A 21408-nucleotide genomic window follows, 5' to 3' on the forward strand; every position below is an offset into this window, starting at 1 on the left:
GATACTCTCTCCTATTGCGGCTACCAAGACTACCCATTAAATTTGAATGGGGCAGTTGGAAACTTCCTTGAATGGGGCAGTTGGAAATGTGTGGCCCGGCTATATATATATATATATATATATATATATATATATATATATATATAGAGCTGGGCCACGCGTTGCTGTGGCATTGACCTAAGTGGGTTTTTGTCTGTGGAGGCAAGTATGAATGTTGTAATTAGTTACCTTGATTAGCATTGAATGGTCTTGCAGCTTCAAAGCCTGGTTGTTTCCTCCCTGGGGGAATCCTTTGTTGGGAGGTTGGCTGGCCCTGATTGTTTCCTGCCTCAAATGCTGGCTGCCAGGTTTTGTTCATTTTTTGATGGTTCCTAATAATAATAATAATAATAATAATAATAATAATAATAATAATAACTCTGAGGGGGAATCCTTTGTTGGGAGGTGTTAACTGGTTCTGGTTGTTTCCTGACTAGAATATGTCTCGGCCACGCGTTGGTGTGGTGTAGTCTGTTGTTATGGGAAGTAATGTAATGGTTAGTATACTTGGTTAATAATTTTTGGGTTTTTTTGGGGGGGGGGTTCTATAATTTGGACCTAATTTTATGGGGATTTTTTGATGGAAAGACACAGATTGAATGACTATGTCTTTTGTGGCCAAATTTGGTGTGATCTGGTTCAGTAGTTTTGTTGTTTACTCCATGGGAAAAACGCATATTATATTCCTTTAAGCGAGCCAAATGCAGAGCAGAGTGGAGGGTGAATCCTGGCTCCTAAAACAGTATTCTGGCTTCTGCTTTCCCTCTGACATGTCCATTGTTTCCCTCTGCAGGGCATGTTCTGTGTCTTGGTGATGGCCTGGCTGTTCCTTCCCATCTACATCGCAGCCGGGGTGAGTACTCAATCCTGCTTTGAGAATGTAGGCAATAAATTCATTATTATTATTATTATTATTATTATTATTATTATTATTATTATTATATTGTATGACACAGCAAACAAGATAGATATGTTGGATTTCGTATCACAAAATCACAAGTCGAACACTTCCCAAGTGTCTAGGACTGTGTGATGTATTTTCGGATGATGCGTGCACATCCCAGTAGGGTGGCCTTTTGCAGTTGGCAGATCGTGATTTTGTCAATGTCTATTGTTTCCAAATGCCGGCTGAGATCTTTTGGCACGGCACCCAGTGTGCCCATCACCACCGGGACCACCTGCACTGGTTTCTGCCAGAGTCTTTGAAGTTCAATCTTGAGGTCCTGAGAGCGGCTGAGTTTTTCCTGTTGTTTTTCATCTGGGATGGCAACATCAATGATCCAAACCTTTTTCTTTTCCACAACTGTGATGTCTGGTGTGTTGTGTTCCAGAACTTTGTCAGTCTGGATTCGGAAGTCCCACAGTATCTTTGCGTGCTCATTTTCCAAGACTTTTGCAGGTTTGTGATCCCACCAGTTCTTTGCTGCTGGGAGGTGGTACTTGAGGCATAAGTTCCAATGAATCATTTGGGCCACGTAGTTGTGCCTCTGTTTGTAGTCTGTCTGTGCAATTTTCTTACAGCAGCTGAGGAGATGGTCAATGGTTTGGTCGGTTTCCTTGCACAGTCTGCATTTTGGGTCATCAGCTGATTTTTCGATCTTGGCCTGAATTGCCTTTGTCCTGATGGCTTGCACCTGGGCTGCAAGGATCAGGCCTTCTGTCTCCTTCTTCAGGGTCCCATTCGAGAGCCAGAGCCAGGTCTTCTCCTTATCAACTTTTCCTTCAATTTTGTCAAGGAACTTTCCATGCAATGTTTTGTTGTGCCAGCTGTCAGCTCTAGTTTGTAGTGCGGTTTTCTTGTACTGGTTTTTTGTCTGCTGTGCTCTGAGGAGTTTCTGATTTTTGACTTCAATCACAGCTGGTTCTTCACTTTGCTTTACATATTCTGCCAGGGTATGTTCTTCTTTGACTGCTTGTTTTACTAGAGTCCTCTATATTATTATTATTATTATTATTATTATTATTATTATTCCATGCAATGTTTTGTTGTGCCAACTGTCAGCTCTAGTTTGTAGTCCGATTTTCTTGTACTGATTTTTTTGTCTGTGGTGCTTTGAGGAGTTTCTGATTTTGACTTCAATTAAAGCAGGTTATTATTATTATTATTATTATTATTATTATTATTATTATTATTATTATTTCCAGGTGACCACCATGCCGGAGTACCTGCAGCGGCGCTTCGGCGGCAAACGGATCCAGATCTTCTTAGCCATCCTCTACTTGTTTATCTATATATTCACCAAAATCTCAGTAAGTAAGGAGGCAGCGAGAGGAGACAGAACAGAACTGGCTTGGAAAGAGTAGGTCCCGCTTAGGTGTGATATTTACATATATTTGCATACATTTGCATATATCATGGGGGGTGTTGATGCAGTCTTTTAAAAAACCGTATCCAACTGAAAGTCATTTGTATATTTCGTCTCAAGTTGTGCAAAAGAAACCTGCCGCTTCGTGCAACCAACGCCGTTCCCAAACCGATTGCCCAATCCAGGGCAGTTTCATTATCCAGAAAGGTTAATTGCTTGAGAATCTGAACCTAGAACTGTGAGAATTGAGCTAAGCATAGAATTTTCGGCAGTCTCCCATCCAAATGCTAACCAGGGCCGGCCCTGCTTTGCATCTAATTTTCAATAGGAATTTCTTAGACAAGAAAGACTCAAAGGGGTTTTCCCCAGACACTTCCTATGAAATAGAAGCCGCAGTTTTCCTCGGTGGTCTCCCATCCAAATCCTAACCAGGGTTGGCCCTGCTTAGCATCTAATTTTCAATAGGGATTTCTTAGGCGAGGAAGACTCAGAGGTGGTTTTCCCAGACCCTTTCTCTGAAATAGAGGCTGCGGTTTTCCTCGGCGGTCTCCCATCCAAATCCCGACCAGGGCCGGCCCTGCTTAGCACTCAAGATCGGACCCATGTTCAGACCTTTAGGATCAAACTCCAAAATCCAAACCCAGTTTATCCTCCTCAACGGCTGGGCTTTATTTTCTGAACCTAGAACTGTAGAAGCTGCAGTTTTCCTCGGCGGTTTCCCATCCAAATCCTCACCAGGGCCGGCCCTGCTTAGCACCCAAGATCGGACCTGTTCTGAAACCTTTAGGGTCTTAAAGTACAAAATCCAAATCCAGTTTATCCTCCTCAATGGCTGGGCTTTATTATCTGAACCCAGAACTGTAGAGGCTGCAGTTTTCCTTGGCGGTTTCCCATCCAAATCCTCACCAGGGCCGGCCCTGCTTAGCACCCAAGATCGGACCCATGTTGAGACCTTTAGGGTCTTAAACTCCAAAATCCAAATCCAGTTTATCCTCCTCAACGGCTGGGCTTTATTATCTGAACCCAGAACTGTGGAGGCTGCAGTTTTCCTTGGCGGTTTCCCATCCAAATCCTCACCAGGGCCGGCCCTGCTTAGCACCCAAGATCGGACCCATGTTGAGACCTTTAGGGTCTTAAACTCCAAAATCCAAACCCAATTTATCCTCCTCAACGGCTGGGCTTTATTATCTGAACCTAGAACTGTAGGAATGGAACTAGACATGAAATTTCCCCCTTCCTCTGAAATTGAGCCTGCAGGTTTCCCTGGCGGTCTCCCATCCAAATGCTAACCAGGTCTGGCCCTGCTTAGCATCCAGATTTCAATAGGGATTTCTTAGACAAGAAAGTTGCAATGGGGAGTTTCCAGACTCTTCCTCTGAAATAAAGGCTACAGTTTTCTTCGGCGGTCTCTCATCCAAATGCTAACCAGGGCTGGCCCTGCTTAACATCCAGTTTTCAATAGGGATTTCTTAGACAAGGAAAACTCAAAAGGGGTTTTCCCAGACCATTACTCTGAAATAGAGGCCGCAGTTTTCCTTGGCGGTCTCCCATCCAAATACTAACCAGGGCTGGCCCTGCTTAGCATCCAGTTTTCAATAGGGATTTCTTAGACAAGGAAAACTCAAAAGGGGTTTTCCCAGACCATTCCTCTGAAATTGAGCCTACAGTTTTCCTCGGCGGTCTCCCATCCAAATACTAACCAGGGCTGGCCCTGCTTAGCATCCAGTTTTCAATAGGGATTTCTTAGACAAGGAAAACTCAAAAGGGGTTTTCCTAGACCATTCCTCTGAAATTGAGCCTACAGTTTTCCTCGGCGGTCTCTCATCCAAATCCTGACCAGAGCCAACCCTGCTTAGCACCCAAGATTGGACCCATGTTGAGACCTTTAGGGTCTTAAACTCCAAAATCCAAACCCAGTTTATCCTCCTCAATGGCTGGGCTTTATTATCTGAACCTAGAACTGTAGATGCTGCAGTTTCCCTCGGCGGTCTCCCATCCAAATCCTAACCAGGGCCGGCCCTGCTTAGCACCCAAGATCGGACCCGTGCTGAAACCTTTAGGGTCTTAAACTCCAAAATCCAAACCCAGTTTATCCTCCTCAACCGCGAAAGCAAACACCTTTGGTAATTGTCGGTGACTCACCGGACTTGCTGGCATTCAAGGTGTGCCGGATTGCAAAACCGTGCAAAAACCCCGTACAAACCAGACTTCCTTGTGGCCTATTGTTTCCCTGTTTGAATCCTCTTGCAAAACGATTAACTATAAATCTCTTGCTTTGCATAGGGATTTGGAGAGAACCGAATCTGGACTTCAGTGCCCTTAATGTGACTCTGATGTGATATAATGATGTAATGAATCCAGTTTAGACCTATAATGTCATCATATGCAAAGCTTTGTTTGGGTCCATTGCCTTGGACACTTTTGGACCCGCTCCGGATTTAAGTCTGAACTTCAAGGGGCGAATGTGAAGCCGTTCGGAATGAAATCCTTGGAAATCTGGACCAATAATGCAATAATGCCCTCGTCTCCTCCTCCAGGTTGACATGTACGCAGGAGCCTTGTTCATCCAGCAGGCCTTGCACTGGGACCTCTATGTGGCGGTCATCGGCTTGCTGGTCATCACGGCTATTTACACCGTGGCAGGTGGGTCCGAACCCAGGCATTTTGGGGGTGAAGAGTCTATTGCCCAGCTTTGGTGGCCTTTAGATGGCCAATGGTCCACTTAGATGTCCGTCTTGGGCCCTCTATTCTTGCATGGCAGAGGGTTGGACTAGATGCCCTCTGGGTGCCCCTTCAAACTCTATGAATTGGTGCCAGTGGGGCAACCAATCCATTCCAGGTTTCAAAGCCTTCTCCAAGGTTGGAATAAGACCTGGGGTGGGTTCGCTACCTATCTGGCATGGGATCCTACTGTGAAGATATTATTATTATTATTATTATTATTATTATTATTACTAATATTGTTATTGCTGTTCTAATATTATTATATTATTATTATTATTACTATTCTATCATTGCTTTTATTATTGCTATTGTTATTATTGCTATTATAATATTATTATTGCTTTCTATTATTATTGCTTTTATTATTGCTATTGTTATTATTGCTATTATAATATTATTATTGCTATTTATTATTATTGCTATATTATTATTATTATTATTGCTGTTCTAATATTATTATAATTGCTATTCTATTATTATTGCTACTATTATAATACTATTATTATTATTGCTATTATTATTATTTTATTATGACACAGCAAACAAGATAGATATGCTGGATTTCATATCACAAAACCACAAGTTGAACACTTCCCAAGTGTCTAGGACTGTGTGATGAATTTTCGGATGATGCGTGCAGATCCCAGTAGGGTGGCCTTTTGCACTTGACAGATCGTAATTTTGTCAATGTCTATTGTTTCCAATGCCGGCTGAGGTCTTTTGGCACGGCACCCAGTGTGCCCATCACCACCGGGACCACCTGCACTGGTTTCTGCCAGAGTCTTTGAAGTTCAGTCTTGAGGTCCTGATAGTGGCTGAGTTTTTCCTGTTGTTTTTCGTCAATGCGACTGTCACCTGGGATGGCAACATCAATGATCCAAACCTTTTTCTTTTCCACAACTATGATGTCTGGTGTGTTGTGTTCCAGAACTTTGTCAGTCTGGATTCGGAAGTCCCACAGTATCTTTGCGTGCTCATTTTCCAATACTTTTGCAGGTTTGTGATCCCACCAGTTCTTTGCTGCTGGGAGGTGGTACTTGAGGCATAAGTTCCAATGAATCATTTGGGCCACATAGTTGTGCCTCTGTTTGTAGTCTGTCTGTGCGATTTTCTTACAGCAGCTGAGGAGATGATCAATGGTTTTGTCGGTTTCCTTTATTATTTCTACTAATATTATTATTGCTATTATATTATTATTGCTACTATTATAATATTATTATTAAGTAATGTAAAGGTTTCCCCTGAGGTTAAGTCCAGTCGTGTCCGACTCTGGGGGTTGGTGCTCATCTCCATTTCTAAGCCGAAGAGCCGGCGTTGTCCGTAGACACCTCCAAGGTCATGTGGCCATTGGCATGACTGCATGGAGCGCCATCACCTTCCCGCTGGAGCGGTACCTATTGATCTACTCACATTGGCATGTTTTCGAACTGCTAGGTTGGCAGGAGCTGGGGCTAACAGCAGGCACTCACTCCTCTCCCGGGATTTGAACCTGGGACCTTTTGGTCAGCAAGTTCAGCAGCTCAGCGCTTTAACACACTGTGCCACCAGGGGCCCCTAACATTATTATTATTGCTGTTCTAATATTGTTATTTTTATTGCTATTCTATTATTGCTTTTATTATTGCTATTGTTATTATTGCTATTCTATTATTGTTATTATTATTTCCGTTATTATTACTGCTATTATAATATTATTATTGCTATTCTATTATTATTGCTACTCTTATAATACTATTATTATTGCTGTTCTAATATTATTATTATTGCTATTCTATTATTATTGCTATTCTGTTGTTGTTGTTGTTGTTGTTGTTATTTTCCCTTCAAGGCTGAAGGCAGGGTGCAGCATAGTGCTGACAATATTTATTTTATATCCTGCTATTATCTCTTTAAACAATATGTATTTAAAACACATATATTTAAAGTCATAGACCTTCCCTTGACATTATTATTGCCTGCTAGACATTTGGCAAAGAGGAGCTGGTTAAGCTTATTGTTATATTAAATATATTTATATTTATTATATAAATATAATAACTACATTATTATATTATTGTTGTTGTTGTTGTTACATTATATAATAGTCATCATCATCATCAACATCATCACAATTGTTCTCTATATGGGGCAGTGGTAGCCCTTAATGGCAAAAGACCCTTAAGACCATTTTCCTAGCAAAGATATAGCATAAAATAACTGATTTTGGAATAGAAAGAGGACATAAAGTGATATGGAAAGGTTAATTGGAGGCAAGATGTTTGTGGACATTGCCCCAACTCAGTCCAGATCTTGACCCATGGGTTTTGTCCCTGGTTTATGGAGCTTTATGTGATTTCTCCAGACCCACATCGGTCCCCAGACCCCAAAATAAGCCTTTCCCACTTCTCTCTGGTCTCTCTGCAGGTGGCCTGGCAGCGGTCATCTACACGGACACCCTGCAGACGGTCATCATGCTGGCCGGAGCCCTGACCCTCATGGGATTCAGTGAGTGCCTTTCCTTGCATTCAGGGCATTAAGGAGAGTTTCCACTGTTCTATGACTCTAAAGCCCTATTTATCCCCTTGAACCTTCCAATGTCTATGAGGTTGGGTGGCCATCTGTTAAGAGGGCTTTGATTGTTCCTGCCTGACAGATTGGGGCTGGACTGGATGGCTTTTGGGGTTTTCATCAACTCTATGACCCTGAAGCCCAATTTCTCTATGAATCTTCTAATGTCTATGAGGTTGGGTGGCCATCTGTTAAGAGGGCTTTGATTGTTCCTGCCTGACAGACTAGGGCTGGACTGGATGGCCTTTGTGGTTTTCATCAACTCTATGACTCTGATGTCCAATTTCTCTATGAATCTTCTAATGTCTATGAGGTTGGGTGGCCATCTGTTAAGAGGGCTTTGATTGTTCCTGCCTGACAGACTGGGGCTGGACTGGATGGCCTTTGTGGTTTTCATCAACTCTATGACTCTGATGTCCAATTTCTCTATGAATCTTCTAATGTCTATGAGGTTGGGTGGCCATCTGTTAAGAGGGCTTTGATTGTTCCTGCCTGACAGACTGGGGCTGGACTGGATGGCCTTTGTGGTTTTCATCAACTTTATGACTCTGATGTCCAATTTCTCTATGAATCTTCTAATGTCTATGAGGTTGGGTGGCCATCTGTTAAGAGGGCTTTGATTGTTCCTGCCTGACAGACTGGGGCTGGACTGGATGGCCTTTGTGGTTTTCATCAACTCTATGACTCTGATGTCCAATTTCTCTATGAATCTTCTAATGTCTATGAGGTTGGGTGGCCATCTGTTAAGAGGGCTTTGATTGTTCCTGCCTGACAGACTAGGGCTGGACTGGATGGCCTTTGTGGTTTTCATCAACTTTATGACTCTGATGTCCAATTTCTCTATGAATCTTCTAATGTCTATGAGGTTGGGTGGCCATCTATTAAGAGGGCTTTGATTGTTCCTGCCTGGCAGATTGGGGCTGGACTGGATGGCCTTTGTGGTTTTCATCAACTCTATGACTCTGATGTCCAATTTCTCTATGAATCTTCTAATGTCTATGAGGTTGGGTGGCCATCTGTTAAGAGGGCTTTGATTGTTCCTGCCTGACAGACTAGGGCTGGACTGGATGGCCTTTGTGGTTTTCATCAACTTTATGACTCTGATGTCCAATTTCTCTATGAATCTTCTAATGTCTATGAGGTTGGGTGGCCATCTATTATGAGGGCTTTGATTGTTCCTGCCTGGCAGATTGGGGCTGGACTGGATGGCCTTTGTGGTTTTCATCAACTCTATGACTCTGATGTCCAATTTCTCTATGAATCTTCTAATGTCTATGAGGTTGGGTGGCCATCTGTTAAGAGGGCTTTGATTGTTCCTGCCTGACAGACTAGGGCTGGACTGGATGGCCTTTGTGGTTTTCATCAACTCTATGACTCTGATGTCCAATTTCTCTATGAATCTTCTAATGTCTATGAGGTTGGATGGCCATCTGTTAGGAGGGCTTTGATTGTGCTTTCTTGCATGGCAGCAGGGGGCTGGACTGGATGGCCTTTGGGGTTTCCTCCAACTCTATGAGTCTAAAGCCCTATGTCTCTATGAACCTTGATGAGGTTGGATGGCCATCTGTTAGGAGGGTTTTGATTGTGCTTGCATGGCAGAAAGCCCGATGTCTCTATGAATCTTAATGAGGTTGGATGGCCATCTGTTAGGAGGGCTTTGATTATGCTTGCATGGTAGAATTGGGTTGAACTGGATGGCCTTTGGGGTTTCTTTCAGCTCTATGAGTCCAAATCCTGATGTCTCTATGAACTTTTATGAGGTTGGATGGCCATCTGTTAGGAGGGCTTTGATTGTGCTTGCATGGCAGAATTGGTTTGAACTGAGTGGCCTTTGGGGTTTCCTCCAGCTCTGTGAGTCTAAAGCCCAATGTCTTGATGAGGTTGAATGGCCATCTGTTAGGAGAGCTTTGATTGTGCTTGCATGGCAGAAAGCCCAACATCTCTATGAACCTTTAAGAGGTTGGATGGCCATCTGTCGGGAGGAAGGGGGCTGGACTGGATGGCCTTCGGGGTTCCCTCCAACTTTGTGATTCGAAAGCCCTATTTCCCTCTATGAACCTATTAATGCCTATGAGGTCGGATGGCCATCTGCCGGGAGTGATCGGATTGTGTCGGCTTCTCCTCCTAGGTTTTGCCAAGGTTGGAGGCCTGGAGGACCTGCAGAAGCGATACTTCCAGGCGGTCACCAGCCAACGGGACGGGAACGGCACTTGCGGTCTGCCCAGGGAGGACGCCTTCCACATCTTCCGGGACCCGGTGACCTCCGACCTGCCCTGGCCGGGGGTCCTGGTGGGGATGACCATCCCCTCCCTCTGGTACTGGTGCACCGACCAGGTAGAGAATATGATTATAAAACTCCGCTTTATCTCGCCTGAAGGACACCCAAAGCGGCTTGCTCCTATTAATATTATTATTATATTATTATATAATATAAAATCATCATATAGTATATAATAATATAATATTATGACAATACTCCGCTTTATCTCTCCTAGAGGAGACTCAAAGCAGCTTGGTCCTATTATTATTGTTGTTGTGTTGTCGAAGGCTTTCATGGCTGGAATCACCGGGTTGTTGTGCATTTTCCAGGCTGTATAGCCATGTTCCAGAAGCATTCTCGCCTGACGTTTCGCCCACATCTATGGCAGGCATGGAACATGGCCATACAGCCCAGAAAATGCACAAAAAACCATTATTATTATTATTATTATTATTATTATTATTATTATTATTATTATTATTATTATTATTATTTTATTATGACACAGCAAACAAGATAGATAAGCTGGATTTCGTATCAAAAAATCACAAGTCGAACACTTCCCAAATGTCTAGGACTGTGTGATGTTGTTGTTGTTGTTGTTGTTGTTATTATTATTATTATTATTATTATTATTATTATTATGTTATTATGACACAGCAAACGAGATAGATATGCTGGATTTCGTATCAAAAAATCACAAGTCGAACACTTCCCAAGTGTCTAGGACTGTGTGATGTTGTTGTTGTTGTTGTTGTTGTTGTTGTTGTTATTATTATTATTATTTTATTATGACACAGCAAACGAGATAGATATGCTGGATTTCGTATCAAAAAATCACAAGTCGAACACTTCCGAAGTGTCTAGGACTGTGTGATGTATTTTCGGATGATGCGCGCATATCTCAGTCGGGTGGCCTTTAGCAGTTGGCAGATCGTGATTTTGTCAATAATAATAATAATAATAATAATAATAATAATAATAATAAAATTGCACAGACAGACTACAAACAGAGGCACAACTATGTGGCCCAAATGATTCATTGGAACTTATGCCCCAAGTACTACCTCCCAGCAGCAAAGAACTGGTGGGATCACAAACCTGCAAAAGTATTGGAAAATGAGCACGCAAAGATACTGTGGGACTTTCGAATCCAGACTGACAAAGTTCTGGAACACAACACACCAGACATCACAGTTGTGGAAAAGAAAAAAGTTTGGATCATTGATGTTGCCATCCCAGGTGACAGTCGCATTGACGAAAAACAACAGGAAAAACTCAGCCACTATCAGGACCTCAAGATTGAACTTCAAAGACTCTGGCAGAAACCAGTGCAGGTGGTCCTGGTGGTGATGGGAACACTGGGTGCCGTGCCAAAAGATCTCAGTTGGCAGTGGGAAACGATAGACATTGACAAAATTACGATCTGCCAACTGCAAAAGGCCACCCTGCTGGGATCTGCAGCATCATCCGAAAATACATCACACAGTCCTAGACACTTGGGAAGTGTTCGACTTGTGATTTTGTGATACGAAATCCAGCATATCTATCTTGTTTGCTGTGTCATAATAAAATAATATATTATATAATAATTAAAAAGTATTATTATATAAATATATCATTAATATATTATTTTTAATATATTATTTATATATTATTTAAGAACTAATACTATTAATAGGACCGTGCCATGATACTGGGAGCAGACCCTATTGCTTGACAGCATATATATATATATATATATATATATATATATATATATATATATATATGTAATGAAATTTCGGCCTAGGAGAAAACTACAAAACTACACATCCCAGAAACACTAAACTTGGCAGCACAACCCCTCATCCATGCCTCTACGTTCATACAACAAAAAGCTCCAGCTACTCCAGAAAACGGCCAGGCTTTGAGACTGCAAGGCTATTCACTGCTATTCCACCTGGCCAACAAAGGATTCCCATAAGCCACAGCAACGCGTGGCCGGGCAAAGCTAGTATATATGTATATGTATGTGTGTGTGTGTGTGTGTGTGTGTGTGTGTGTGTGTGTATATATTTGTTTGCTGTGTCATAATAAAATAATAATAATATGTTATTTATATATTATTTAAGTATTAATAATATTAATAGGACCGTGCCATGATACTGGGAGCAGACCCTATTGACAGCATTTCCCTTGTTAATATCATTGCATTATAGGGACCATGCCATGATCTTGGAATGTATCCTATTTACTTACAGCCCTTCCAACGTTAATAATATTAATAGGACCATGTTCCATGTGGATATCATTACATCGACGGGATCATGCTATAATCTTGGGAGCGGATCCTATTGCTTGCCAGGCCTTCCGATGTCAATATCATTGCATCAATAGAAGCATGGTATTGGGAGCATTAATAGGGCCAGCTGCTTATAATGTCTGGATGGAGAAATGAGGGAACGGGAGACCCAGACCCTCTTCCTTGTCCGGCAGGTCATTGTGCAGAGGTCCCTGGCGGCCAAGAGCCTGCCCCACGCCAAAGGTGGGGCCCTCTTGGCCTCCTACCTGAAGATCCTGCCCCTCTTCATGATGGTCTTCCCCGGCATGATCAGCCGCATCCTCTTCCCAGGTGAGACCCAAAGGAGTTTGCAACCGTTGCAATGGGATTTTGCAGGAATGTGGCATCTTATATGGCTTCCCCAGATCCCAATGGGTCAGGCGCCTTGACCTAGAGGCCACCACAAATAAGTCCCTGGTCCTCTTTTTGTTTCCTTTCAGATCTGGTCGCCTGCGCCGATCCGGAGATCTGCCAACGCATCTGCAACAACCCCGCCGGCTGCTCCGACATCGCCTACCCCAAGCTGGTCATTGAACTCCTGCCGATCGGTGAAGGGAATAGGGGGCATTTCCTGGGACGGAGGGGACACAAGCCGGGATGGCCATCTTTCGGGAGGGTTTGGGTGGTGTCTCTTCACCTGGCAGAATGGGGTTGGACTGGATGGCCTTCGGGATCCCTTCCAACTCTAGGATTCTATAAACAGTCTGAATGAGCATCTGTCGGGAGGGCTTTGATTGTGCTTTTCCTGCCTGGCAGAATAGGGTTGGACTGAATGGCCTTTGGGGTCCCTTCCAACTCTAGGATTCTATAAACAGTCTGAATGGGCATCTGTCGGGAGGGCTTTGATTGTGCTTTTCCTGCCTGGCAGAATGGGGTTGGACTGGATGGCCTATGTGGTCCCTTCCAACTCTAGGATTCTATTATTATTATTATTATTATTATTATTATTATTAAGCAGGGGCTGGATGGGCATCTGTCAGGAGGGTTTTGGTTGTGCTTTTTCTGCCTGACAGAATGGGGTTGGACTGAATGGCCTTTGGGGCCCCTTCCAACTCTAGGATTCTATTATTATTATTATTATTATTATTATTATTAAGCAGGGGCTGGATGGGCATCTGTCAGGAGGGTTTTGGTTGTGCTTTTTCTGCCTGACAGAATGGGGTTGGACTGAATGGCCTTTGGGGCCCCTTCCAACTCTAGGATTCTAATATTATTATTATTATTAAGCAGGGGCTAGATGGGCATCTGTCAGGAGGGCTTTGGTTGTGCTTTTTCTGCCTGACAGAATGGGGTTGGACTGAATGGCCTTTGGGGCCCCTTCCAACTCTAGGATTCTATTATTATTATTATTATTATTATTATTATTATTATTATTATTGTATGACACAGCAAAAATAGATATGCTGGATTATTATTATTATTATTATTATTATTATTATTATTATAAAGCAGGGACTGGATGGGCACCTGTTGGCAGGGCTTTAATTGTGCCTGGCAGAATGGGGTTGGACTAGATGGCCTTTGGGGTCCCTTCCAACTCTGGGATTCTATTATTATTATTATTATTATTATTATTATTATTATTATTATTATTATTAAGCAGGGGCTGGATGGGCATCTGTCAGGAGGGTTTTGGTTGTGCTTTTCCTGCCTGGGATGGACTAAATGGCCTTCGGAGTCCCTTCCAACTCCAGGGTTCTATAAACAGTCTGAATGGGCATCTGTCGGGAGGGCTTTGGTTATGCTTTTCCTTCCTGGCAGAATGGGTTTGAACTGGATGGCCTTCGGAGTCCCTTCCAACTTTAGGATTCTATTATTATTATTATTATTATTATTATTATTATTATTATTATTATTATTATGCAAGGGCTGGATGGCTATCAGTCAGGAGGGCTTTGATTGTGCTCTTCCTGCCTGGCAGAGTGGGGTTGGACTGGATGGCCTTCAGGGTCCCTTCCAGCATTGCTTCTATTATTATCATATTATTATTAAGCAGGAACTGGATGGCCATCTGTTGGGAGGGCTTAGATTGTGCTGACATGGCTGAATGGGGATGGACTGGATGGCTTTTGGCATTTCCTCCAGGTCTAGGATTCTATGGTTCTGAAGCCTGATTTTTCTCCAAGAACCTTTTAATGTCTATGAGGTTGTGGGATGGTCATCTGTCGGGAGGGATCAGATTGTGCTTTCCTGCCTGGCAGCATGGGCCTGGATTGGATGGCCTTTGGGGTTCCTTTCAACTATTACTATTATTATTATTATTATTATTATTATTATTATTATTATTATTATTATTTTATGACACAGTAAACAAGATAGATATGCTGGATTTCGTATCACAAGTCGAACACTTCCCAAGTGTCTAGAACTGTGTGATTTATTATTATTATTATTATTATTATTATTATTATTATTATTATTATTATTATTATTATAAGAAGGGGCTGGATAGCCATCTGTCAGCAGGGCTTTTCCTGCCTGGCAGAATGGGCCTGGATTGGATGGCCTTATTATTATCAAGCAGGGGCTGGATGGCCATCTGTCGGGAGGGCTTTGATTGTGCTCTTCCTGCCTAGCAGAATGGGTTTGGACTGGATGGTCTTCAGGGTCCCTTCCAACATTGCTTCTATTATTATAATGTCACTAGCTGTGTCCAGCCACGCGTTGCTGTGGCAAAGTGGTGGTGGTATTGGTTAAAAATTGTTGTGTAATTTTTATTTGACGTTATTTGTATTTTTAAAATTAATTTTATTGTAAGTTATCTTTTTATTTAATATATTTTATTATTTTCTTGTATTATTTTTAGTTATTTTCTGTTATTATAGTATTTTATTGTATTAATTTTTTAGTGTTTTTAATAATTTTTTTAGTGTTTTTTATTATTTTTTATTGGGTTGCTAGGAGACCAAGTTGGAGGAGCTTAGCCTTCTAACTGGCAGCAATTGGATAAAAGCAATTATTCCTCTCTCTCTAATAAGGACTTTATTTTTCTTTTCTTTTTGTACTATCAACCTAGAGCCGTGGATGATGGATTGTGTTGTCAAATTTCGAGGTTGGGGGGCCTGTAGTTTTGTTGTTTTGTGGGTCGCCGTGATGCCATCACTCTTTTATATATATAGATTATTAAGCAGGAACTGGATGGCCATCTGTTGGGAGGGCTTAGATTGTGCTTGCATGGCAGAATGGGGCAGGACTAGATGACTAGAGTCATCTAGTCCACCTCTAGGATCTTTCCTGGGCCTCATATGACACAATGGAGATAGACATCCATTGCTTAATTAATAGGCATACAATAGAACAAAGGTGGGAGAAAATAATAATAATAATAATAATAATAATAATAATAATAATAATTTTTGGCTCAAACATCTGATTTGATTGAAGTCAAAAATCAGAAACTCCTCAAAACACAGCAGACAAAAAACCAGTACAAGAAAACCGCACTACAAACTAGAGCTGACAGCTGGCACAAGGAAGCATTGCATGGAAAGTTCCTTGACAAAATTGAAGGAAAAGCTGATAAGGAGAAGACCTGGCTCTGGCTCACGAATGGGACCCTGAAGAAGGAGACAGAAGGCCTGATCCTTGCAGCCCAGGAGCAAGACATCAGGACAAAGGCAATTCAGGCCAAGATCGAAAAAACAGCTGATGACCCAAAATGCAGACTGTGCAAGGAAACTGACGAAACCATGGATCATATCCTCAGCTGCTGTAAGAAAATCGCACAGACAGACTACAAACAGAGGCACAACTATGTGGCCCAAATGATTCATTGGAACTTATGCCTCAAGTACCACCTCCCAGCAGCAAAGAACTGGTGGGATCACAAACCTGCAAAAGTCTTGGAAAATGAACATGCAAAGATACTGTGGGACTTTCGAATCCAGACTGACAAAGTTCTGGAACACAACACACCAGACATCACAGTTGTGGAAAAGAAAAAGATTTGGATCATTGATGTTGCCATCCCAGGTGACAGTCGCATAGATGAAAAACAACAGGAAAAACTCAGCCGCTATCAGGACCTCAAGATTGAACTTCAAAGACTCTGGCAGAAACCAGTACAGGTGGTCCCGGTGGTGATGGGCACACTGGGTGCTGTGCCAAAAGATCTCAGCCGGCATTTGGAAACAATAGACATTGACAAAATCACCATCTGGCAACTGCAAAAGGCCACCCTACTGGGATCTGCACACATCATCAGAAAATACATCACACAGTCCTAGACACTTGGGAAGTGTTCGACTTGTGGTTTTGCGAAACGAAATCCAGCATGTCTATCTTGTTTGCTGTGCCATACAACGTCGTTGTGTTGATAATAATAATAATAATAATAATAATAATAATAATAATAATAATAATAATAATAATAATGCTTTCCCGCCAACTGACTGACGGTCCCTGGTCCGGTCTCTTCCCTTCGGCAGGGCTGCGGGGTCTGATGATGTCGGTGATGGTGGCGGCCCTGATGTCCTCCTTGACCTCCATCTTCAACAGCGCCAGCACCATCTTCACCATGGACCTCTGGCGCCACTTCCGGCCCCTCTCCTCCGAATGGGAGCTCATGGTCGTCGGCAGGTAAGGCGACAACGCAAGCAAGGCCATGTGGCCACTGTCATGACTGCATGGAGCACTGTTACCTTCCCACCGGAGCAGTACCTATTGATGTACTCACATTTGCATGTTTTCGAACTGCTAGGCTAACAGTGGGAGCTCACCCACTCTCTGGATTCAAACTGTTGAGTTCAGCAGCTCAGTGGTTTAACACACTGCACCATCAGGGGCTCTGACATTATATTATATTACAGTAGAGTCTCACTTATCCAACGTAAACGGGCCGGCAGAACGTTGGATAAGCGAATATGTTGGATAATAAGGAGAGATTAAGAAAAAGCCTATTAAATATCAAAATAGGTTATGATTTTACAAATTAAGCACCAAAACATCATGTTAGACAACAAATGTGACAGAAAAAGTAGTTCAATACGCAGTAATGTTATGTTGTAATTACTGTATTTACGAATTTAGCACCAAAACATTATGATATATTGAAAACATTGACTACAAAAATGTATTGGATAATCCAGAACGTTGGATAAGTGAGACTCAACTATACTTATATTATATATGTATACTAGCTTTGACCGGCCACGTGTTGCTGTGGTGAAGTATGGTGGTATGGGAAATAAAGTATTGAGGAATTGGTGGTAGGTCAAGGGTAAAGGTTTTACCTTACATTAAGTCCATTATAAATGGGTAATATAGCATGTGGAAGGGCCTTGAGTCTACACTGCCATATAATCCAGTTCAAATCAGATAATCTGTATTTTATAGGCAGTGTGGAAGAGGCCTTAGTGAGGCCCAACTCTGCCTGTCCCCTGGACTGAGTGGGTTGCTAGGAGACCAAGTGGGCGGAGCTTAGCCTTCTAACTGGCAGCAATTGGATAAAAACAATTATTCCTTCTCCCTCTAATTAGGACTTTATTTTTCTTTTCTTTTTGTTGTATGAACGTAGAGGCATGGATGACGAGTTGTGCTGCCAAGTTTAGTGTTTCTGGGATGTGTAGTTTTGTTGTTTTGTCCTAGGCCGAAATTTCATGACCCTTTTATATATATAGATTGTTATTATTGGGCCGCAGGGTCTTTGTGCTGCTGCTGGTGGCCATCTCCATCCTGTGGATCCCGCTGGTGCAGGCCAGCCAAGGCGGGCAGCTCTTCATCTACATCCAGACCATCAGCTCTTACTTGCAGCCGCCGGTCGCTGTGGTCTTCATCCTGGGCTGCTTCTGGAAGAGGACCAACGAAAAGGTGTTGTTGTTGTTGTTGTTGTTATTATTATTATTATTGACACAAGGACGTAGTATGACACAGCAAACAAGATAGATATGCTGGATTTCATATCACAAAATCACAAGTCAAACACTTCCCAAGTGTCTAGGACTGTGATGTATTTTCGGTGATGCGTGCAGATCCCAGCAGGGTGGCCTTTTGCAGTTGGCAGATCGTAATTTTGTCAATGTCTATTGTTTCCAAATGCCGGCTGAGATCTTTTGGCACGGCACCCAGTGTGCCCATCACCACCGGGACCACCTGCACTGGTTTCTGCCAGAGTCTTTGAAGTTCAATCTTGAGGTCCTGATAGCGGCTGAGTTTTTCCTGTTGTTTTTCGTCAATGCGACTGTCACCTGGGATGGCAACATCAATGATCCAAACCTTTTTCTTTTCCACGACTGCGAGTTCTTGTGTGTTGTGTTCCAGAACTTTGTCAGTCTGGATTCGGAAGTCCCACAGTATCTTTGCGTGCTCATTTTCCAAGACTTTTGCAGGTTTGTGATCCCACCAGTTCTTTGCTGCTGGGAGGTGGCACTTGAGGCATAATTTCCAATGAATAATTTGGGCCACAGAGTTGTGCCTCTGTTTGTAGTCTGTCTGTGCAATTTTCCTACAGCAGCTGAGGATATGATCCATGGTTTCGTCGGTTTCCTTGCACAGTCTGCATTTTGGGTCATCAACTGATTTTTCGATCTTGGCCTTAATTGCCTTTGTCCTGATGCCTTGCTCCTGGGCTGCAAGGATCAGGCCTTCTGTCTCCTTCTTCAGGGTCCCATTCGTGAGCCAGAGCCAGGTCTTCTCCTTATCAGCTTTTCCTTCAATTTTGTCAAGGAACTTTCCATGCAATGTTTTGTTGTGCCAGCTGTCAGCTCTAATTTGTAGTGCGATTTTCTTATACTGCTTTTTTATCTGCTGTGCTTTGAGGAGTTTCTGATTTTTGACTTCAATCAGAGCACGTTCTTCACTTTGCTTTCCATATTCTGCCAGGGCATGTTCTTCTTCTTTGACTGCTTGTTTGACTTGTAAGAGTCCTCTGCCCCCTGATCTTCTAGGCAGATATAGCCGGTCAACATCACTGCGAGGGTGCAGTGAATGATGAATGGTCATGAGTTTTCTTGTTTTTCTGTCCAAATTGTCCAGTTCTGCCTGTGTCCAATTTATAATGCCAGCAGTATTATTATTATTATTATTATTATTATTATTATTATTATCATCATCATTATCATTATTATGCATATTAGATATTTACATTACGATTCATAACAATAGCAAAATTAGAGCTATAAAATAGCAATGAAAATAATGTTATGGCTGGGGGTCACCACAACATGAGGAACTGTATTAAGGGAAGGTTGACTGGACTAGATGGCCTTTGGGGCTCCTTCCCTCTCTGTCCCTGGGCTTGATGCAGAAGCTTGACCCTCGCTCTCTTCTTTCCGCAGGGGGCCTTCTGTGGCCTGGTGGTGGGCATGGCCATGGGGGTCATCCGGATGGTCCTGGACTTTGTCTTCCTGCCTCCGCAATGTGGGGAGCCAGACCGGCGTCCGGCGGTGGTCAAGGACGTCCACTACCTCTACTTCTCCATGATCCTGAGCCTGGTCTCGCTGGTGGTGGTGGTGGCCGTCAGCCTCTGGACGGAGCCCCCGCCCCAGGAAAGGGTGCGCAGTCCACATCTCTGCTGACCGCTCAGAGCCAGAAAGGGCAAATATATTTGGTGACCAAATATATTTTTGTAGCAGCATGCCTTTATCCTTGGCAGTTCAAAGGCATGGTTCTTCAGTTTAACAACTGAGTTACCTGTGTGCCATTACATGTATTTTTATGTTCAGAAGGGGTTCCCACAGCTAAGCAGGAATTCAAACCCTGAGCCATAATCCAATGTTTAATCTATTGGAAATAACTGAACCTAATCTCTAGGCAGGTATCCTTTGGAAACAAACAGCAATCATAACCTTATTGAAAAGGGGAAATTATGTCCTATCCGTTTGGCAAATGTGAATCTCCATAGACATGTGGAGACCACCTTTTTGAAAACCACTAGTCAAGAAAAGCATGACCTTGTTAGAAGCCAACCCTTTGAACAAGTGATCTTCATAAGCATTCATGTAATGGCACACAGGTAATTTAGTTGTTAAACTGAAGAACTATGTCTTTGAACTGCCAAGTTCAAAGACATGGCAAATGTGAATCTCCATGAACATGTGGAGACCACCTTTTTGAAAACCACTAGTCAAGAAAAGCATGACCTTGTTAGAAGTCAACTCTTTGAACAAGTGGTATTCATAAGCATTCATGTAATGGCACACAGGTAACTCAGTTGTTAGACTAAGAACCGTGTCTTTGAACTGCCAAGGACAAAGACATGCCAGTACAAAAATATATTTGCTTAGCAGAGGAGGGCGGTTTCTTTGAAATTGAAATTGCGGTTTCCCAAAAGATATTCACTCCCTTGAAACTTTAGTTGAAAATATACACTCAGAGATAAAAATAAAGTCTTCTTTGAAAAACAACAGATCTTGTTTACTCACAAACATCTTGTATTAATTCATCATACAGACAAATTTCTTATTAAAGGTTCAGTTATAGATAGATAGACAGTTATACACAGGGTATCATTCTTAATCAATAGTCCATAGTCTTAGGTATAGTTATACTCACTGAAGAAGTCCATAAGTTTAATGTTTAATTTTTTTTTTATTGTGCAAGTTGTTGTCTATTGCTGTGTTTTATACTGCTACTGTTTTTATTCGGGCTTGGCCCCATGTAAGCCGCCCTGAGTCCCCTCCGGGGAGATAGAGGCGGGGTATAAAAATAAAGTTATTATTATTATTATTATTATAAGTCATACTTCTCTACTAAAGTCCTAACAACAACATGCATCTACCTCCACTGAGGTCTGATGCAAACATGCATCCACTCCCACTAAGGTGATACACATCCATCTCCACTGAAGTGGATAGCAGACACTGAATACAAAACAGAGTCCTGAGTCTGAACATGCTCAGTACCATCACATGTCTATAAGGCCTCCCACACCATAGAGGCACAATCAAACTGGCAAATCAACATACACATAGAACACAGGTTCCCAATGGGTGATCAGTGTGAATCTTTCATTATTTCCTCCAAACAGATCAGCCGCCTGACCTGGTTCACCCGCAAGGACCTTCCCAGGAAGAAGGACGTCCCCGTCCCATCCGTGGGCCCCACTGAGGGCATCCAAACAACGCACCTCCCTCCTCTTCCTCCAGTCCAGTTTGAGGTCACCGACAGTCCGGAAAAGAATGGCAACAAGAGCCCTTGTAAGTCACCCTTGGAGTTTGGGAAACACCATTGCAATGTGTCCCAAAAGCTGGACTTCAGCTCCCAGAATCCTC

General features: G+C 42.6%; 1 protein-coding gene across 3 annotated transcripts in view; it reads left to right on the forward strand.

Annotated features, from left to right (window-relative positions):
- slc5a11 (solute carrier family 5 member 11) overlaps window positions 1-21408 on the forward strand; it is a 40141-nt gene that overhangs the window by 15020 nt on the left and 3713 nt on the right. For all 3 annotated transcript variants that reach the window (XM_062964679.1, XM_062964678.1, XM_062964680.1), the window contains exons 5-15: window positions 833-892; window positions 2185-2289; window positions 4883-4988; window positions 7473-7553; window positions 9745-9950; window positions 12355-12490; window positions 12640-12747; window positions 16627-16777; window positions 17839-18007; window positions 19474-19689; window positions 21165-21333. In XM_062964679.1, coding sequence (XP_062820749.1) covers window positions 833-892; window positions 2185-2289; window positions 4883-4988; window positions 7473-7553; window positions 9745-9950; window positions 12355-12490; window positions 12640-12747; window positions 16627-16777; window positions 17839-18007; window positions 19474-19689; window positions 21165-21333 — 1507 coding nt within the window. The remainder of the gene's footprint in view (window positions 1-832; window positions 893-2184; window positions 2290-4882; window positions 4989-7472; window positions 7554-9744; window positions 9951-12354; window positions 12491-12639; window positions 12748-16626; window positions 16778-17838; window positions 18008-19473; window positions 19690-21164; window positions 21334-21408) is intronic.

This window comes from Anolis carolinensis, unplaced genomic scaffold, assembly GCF_035594765.1.
Source record: "Anolis carolinensis isolate JA03-04 unplaced genomic scaffold, rAnoCar3.1.pri scaffold_13, whole genome shotgun sequence".
Taxonomy (NCBI): Eukaryota; Metazoa; Chordata; class Lepidosauria; order Squamata; family Dactyloidae; genus Anolis; species Anolis carolinensis.